We start from the raw sequence: 5,515 nt of genomic DNA, 5'->3' as shown, positions 1-5,515 counted from the left end.
ACCTAAAAGTAGGAATAATGTGCTTGAACGACACGACACGACGCGCACGCTTTTCAACCTCTCAAATTAAACGATTCTATGCTATTTATAGAGGGAGAAGAGGGGGAAACAACTCTTGCCGAGAGCGTGATTATGATCTTAGTTCTATTCCTGAAGAGTTGCTACCGTACTTTATGATTCACTTCGCATCCTTGAAAAATCATTACCATTGTCCTCACGTCATGGTTTTCAATAAAAGCGTGCAGTGCAGTGGAAGACACCCCAGCAATTATGAGAGAAAAAAAGCAGACGATAAGAAAAAAAATAGCAAAAAGAGCAAGCGTGCAAAAAAGATTTAGTGCTGATTATATAAGGCTTTTAAAACAAAGTTGTTATTTATCCGTGTCTGCAAGCTTAGCAAAAGAATATTCGAAGTATCAGCTTCTTTAGTTTTGCTTTATTTCAATTAAGCGTGTACTCGTGTTTTATTTCTGCACAGCAAATTCTAATGGACTGGTTCGTCTATGAAAATTGACAGTAATCCTCAGGGTGTTGTCCACTTAATTTTGCTGGTGAATGTTACTTTATGAAATTGTCACTGAAAATGTTTTACACTCACATTGACAATTTTTTAAAACCCTATCCGTACGTTCTGGGGTCATTTTGTACCCCCGGGATTGTATTCTTCATTTTTTTGAATACTTCTAGTACGATGATCTCTTTGACACTTACAGTATTTCTCAAAAAATCCTTTTGACAGACTGCTATGCAAAGCCTACGGATCGGATTAACAAGTACATTTCCACTTTGGAAAGAGTCCCCCACGTCGTTTGGATACGATAGTAAAACACGACGTACGGATAGGGTTAAGAGATGGGATGCTTTTGACTCTGCAGAAAACTTTGCTACAAGTTGAACTAGCTTTTGTGTATCTAGATGGGAGAAAAAAAGAGAGAGAGAGAGAGAGAGAGAGAGAGAGAGAGAGAGAGAGAGAGAGAGAGAGAGAGAGAGAGAGAGAGAGAGAGAGAGAGAGACTGAGACAGAGACAGAGACAGAGACAGAGTTAGGTAGACAGACAAACACAGCAGGGTAGATAGATATTTCCAACAGCCATTATATGTAGAGTAAGTAAATCTCTCACAAGTAAATATCTAGTGCTCTCAGTAATGTTGAAAAAGTAGTGAGTGGAGGGAGGGGGGGGGGGGGTATTTGTTTTTTGAATACGCACAACTGGCTAGACCTAAACAATTGGATAAAAATAATTTGGGTCATATTTTATTTTGTCACCGGAAATAGAAACCTGGCTAAAAATAATAGTAGAGACAGGAAGTCGGAAGTCTTCAAATCGAAACACACGTGCGATTGCCTGGCTTGGGTCGTCGAAAACAAAACACGAGACTGAAAAGAAGTTAAAGTTTGCAACAGCATGGCTCCCCCTGGTATGTATAATTTGTATATATTTTAAATGTGAAATTGGGTACTTCTGAGGTGTGGGCGATATGTGGTTCTGGAGTCTTCATGAAAGAGGAATTGTTTTTTATCTCGACGTCAAAAATTGCCATTCTTTCTCAGTCAGTTCAAATACCGGTCCGCCGAGTATGAGTCGAGTGTACTGTGTACCCCTTGTTTGTGAGAAGTTTCCATGCAAAGCACTCCACACTCTAGATCTAGATCTAGGTCTGTTTAAAACAAGGTCGTGCAGGCTAGATTTCTACTCTGAGGCCCCTACTCTAGCTTAGTAACTGACTCAATCACTGAAGCAGCAAGTTGGGCACGGACAAGGCAGTCTCACTCTCAGCTCGGCTCATGGTCATGACAATGTCACAATGAGTGACAATGCCATGAGTTTCATTTCGTTGTGAAATTTCATGTGTGGTTGAATGAAAAAGCGGATAATTAGAGAATGTCAGATGGAGGTCATTGGCCAATATTTATTGAAGAGGCTAGCCGTACTTAATGACGGCTAGTGGTTGGCTAGCCGTATTTAAAGCTAAGTAAGTAGCTAAGTACGGCTAGACAGCTGGGCTAACCGTACTTAGATCTAAATCTAGATCTAGATTAACCCTAGAAGCGCTCAGCGTTTCACCGGAAGTAACCCGCCAAAAATGCCCGCCGCCACGGCCGATCAGTTGTAAACATGGGGGTTTGGCGGGGGGGGGGGGGAATCAGCTGAGTTTACACACCCGAAATGTATAGTATAGAGGCCTACCTGCTACTGAAAAATGACCATTTACGGCTCAACAGATGATAAAAAGCATATATTTTCTTTAAGCTGATAGAATAAGCCATTTAAAAATGATCAGTGATCAAATAAATACAAACAAAGCCGAGAACGCGATAGACTCAACAATTAGTAAATCAGCGCGGCGAAACAAGTGATAAAACATAGATCTAGCGTGTAGTCGCTCAGCGGGACCGCGTCACTTTATCGATCGTTCTCGGCCAAGAGACGCTCTACGAGGTCAAGATAAAAATTGCAAAGTCATTGGTCACTCTTTATAACTTGGCCACCTCTATTCTCACCCGGGGTGAGAATAGTGCAGGCGAGTCTTTTGGCTATTCTCACCCGGTGCGCGTTCACCGTTATAGCCTAGATCAAGGCCAACAAATTTTGCGTTCACCCTAAACCACAGAATTCTACACTGTGATAACAGATAAATTGTAGAATTCTGTGCCGTGAACAAACGTTCCATTACAACTGTAGCCTACTAAAAGCGTACAATTTTGTCTGTGGGCAGTGGAGAGAGAGGAGTAGCGCGAGAACTTCCGGTCAAAACAAAATGGCGACCCGCGTAGTTGGGCTCGATTCGAAAAGTTAAATAGCCGTAGCATCTTTATAGACAACTATATTAATTTACTTTTGTGTTTTAACATCATTTTTTAACTTTGTTTTTGATCGTCCACACCGATAGACAGTATTCAGAGAGAGGGGAGGGGTAGATCTTGCGAGAACTTCCGGGCAAAACAAAATGGCGACCCGCGTAGTTCGGCTCGATTCGAACAGTGAAATAGCCATAGCATCTTTGAAGACGATCAAATTAGCTTACTTTTGTGCTATAACGTAATTTTTTCTTGGCTTTTATCAATTTGATCATCCACACCGATAGACAGACAGTATTCCAAAATGAGGAAAAGCAGGTCTTGTTTCGCACCGGGTGAGAATAGCCTACGCTGGCAAGTCTCGAGGTAGATCGTTTTTCTATTCTCACCCCGGATGAGAATAGCGACTTCCTTATTATAACTTATAGTTGTAATTGACTGCGTCATTTTCCATAGGAATACTGGAATTTTCCATTGAAAAAGGTCGGCGTCTTTACATGCCTTTTATCCTGCGCGCTTCCCGGTCGAAGTAGGTCAGCCCTGTATATAGGGCGTGCGCGCTTCCTGGGTAGCCCGGCTCACGCCCTTTTTATAGGGCCTGCGCACTTCCAGGGTTAATATGATGGCTAGACTGACCATTTTAAAAAAATAGGCCTACTGAATTGTAGATATATAAATTTTTAGTTTACAGTAAGTACCTAAAGTATTTGTATTTGAGACGAAACCAGGTGCCTTAATGACTGCATGTATTTTAAACCTCTTGTTTTCTAATGTTAATAATAATAGGGCTTAAGATAAGTACTGCTAGACTTCCTGGCTAGCCATACTTAAAGTACGGGTAGACAGCCAGGCTAGCCGTACTTAAAATATTGATGGCTGAATTGTAAATGAAATTTTTAGTTTGCAATGCCTAAAGCATTTGTATTTCAGACAAAACCAAAAGGTGCCTTACTGACTTGCATATTTGAACCTGAATAATTACTAGCCTAGATTTAATGAGACCTGTGTACTTAACAGGTTTGAGTCGATATGGCCAAACCTAGATCTAAGTACGGCTAGACTCTTGGGCTAGCCGCACTTAAGTACGGCTAGCCACTTAGAATATTTATAGTAACAGCCATCTTGTTTGACGTCATTGAGGGATTCCCACTTTGTTGTCAGTCATGGTGGCAACACGACCGCACAACGGCAGCCTGCCGACTCGGATTAGATCTTGTCGATCTATTTTCTTTGCAACTTGCAGGACTGTTCAGTTCAGTTGTCTGTGATTGTGCAGCACCTTTCTTCCCTCCCAGATCTAGATCTATGTGTAAATTGAGAAGAAGAAGACTTAAGATTAAGAGTAGGCCTACTATTCAGTTTGGCTGCCATCATACGGTTGTTTTGCCGCCTTGACTGACAACAGACGTCAAAGTGGGAATCCCTCGATGACGTCAAACAAGATGGCTGTAAGGCCTAGATCCAGATAAATATCAGCCAATGACATACATCTGACATTCTCTAATCGGGACTAGTCGAGTTGTGAGGTCCCGGCTCAGGGGGCGGCCATTTTCGCAAAATTAGTCAGGGAATCTCCAGATTGGGCGTTTTTTTGCCGGTTTTGGCCCCAAGAGTAGGCTAGGGGAGTTTCAAGGGGGCCTGCGCCCGCCCCTCCCCCCTGAATTTTATCATAATTTGATGTTTTGCACAGATAGGTTTTTTGTTCTCTCGCTCGCCGAGCATCAAACATAGCCTATAGGCCTTATAGATTTAGTTCTCGATCAAGGCTCAAATGCAGGGTGGGATCTTCCGAAAATGCACCCAATCTGGAGATCCCTTAACTAATTTTGTAGCAATGCCCACCGAGCGCTTTTTGTTCTTCCGATTTTTGGGCGCCACCTCGGGGGTGTTTCATGGGACGAACCAACACCTGGCTGTTGTCTTCAACTCGCTCTCATGCCGCTTCTCGTTAATGGATATGAATGAAACTTGGCAGCCAATCAGAAAAGAGGTCAATCTCATAGAATGCAGATTGACAAGTTTGTACCCATCCTAGAAGCTGTTGGAAACGTTTGCGAAAGTGTTTGTTGTGGTGCATTTTGAAGATTTTTTGGAGCTGTGATTTGTCAAACTGACTGATCAGTTGTACACCATTTTTCTTTATTCCCTTAAAATTTCATGCTTATTATATGTGTAGCAGTTTTTGCGTAATTTTTAAAAAATGTGGGAGTAACTAAGCATTAAAAGTGGCGTTACCATTTGCACATGCTGGTTGAACGACCGGTGGCTAGGAAAATTCCACTGAGTGACGCCATCGGTCGCCTCGAGCGCTACAAATGAGGCCCCGCTTGGCGTGAACCGGACAGGGGGGGAAGGGTACTTGAAAACTAAACGGGGGCCTTGCATTTGTGTTGCATTTTAGTCCAAATACAATGTGTAGTCATTTTTATTTGCTTAAAATAGCTTGAGAGAACAACAATAGAAACAGAAAAGCAAACATCTTGAGAAGTGGTTATGGCCTTGTGTTTGCGTTATGAAAGCCTATTCCCCCCTTTTGAGAAAGCACACATTTGGACTCATCCTGTTTAGCTCTGTTTGGAAAAGTGAGGCAGTAAGATTGTTATTAAAGAGAATGGTACTTATTATGTCCAGTCTGGGCAGATAGTCTCGTTTATACATTGTTATTGTTCGCGCGTGTGTGTTTGCGTGTGAGAGAGAGAAGGGGGGGGGGGGGGTG

The 5,515-nt window shown here is 42.3% G+C and overlaps 1 protein-coding gene across 1 annotated transcript in view; it reads left to right on the top strand.

Moving 5' to 3' along the window:
• The first annotated feature begins 1,337 nt into the window (after positions 1-1,337).
• LOC101846369 (rRNA 2'-O-methyltransferase fibrillarin) overlaps positions 1,338-5,515 on the top strand; it is an 18,139-nt gene continuing 13,961 nt past the window's right edge. The window contains exon 1 of the mRNA XM_005103433.3: positions 1,338-1,418. Coding sequence (XP_005103490.1) covers positions 1,406-1,418 — 13 coding nt within the window. The 5' untranslated portion in view covers positions 1,338-1,405. The remainder of the gene's footprint in view (positions 1,419-5,515) is intronic.

Source organism: Aplysia californica, unplaced genomic scaffold, assembly GCF_000002075.1.
Source record: "Aplysia californica isolate F4 #8 unplaced genomic scaffold, AplCal3.0 scaffold00372, whole genome shotgun sequence".
NCBI lineage: Eukaryota > Metazoa > Mollusca > Gastropoda > Aplysiida > Aplysiidae > Aplysia > Aplysia californica.
This window is presented reverse-complemented; position numbering and strand designations above follow the sequence as displayed.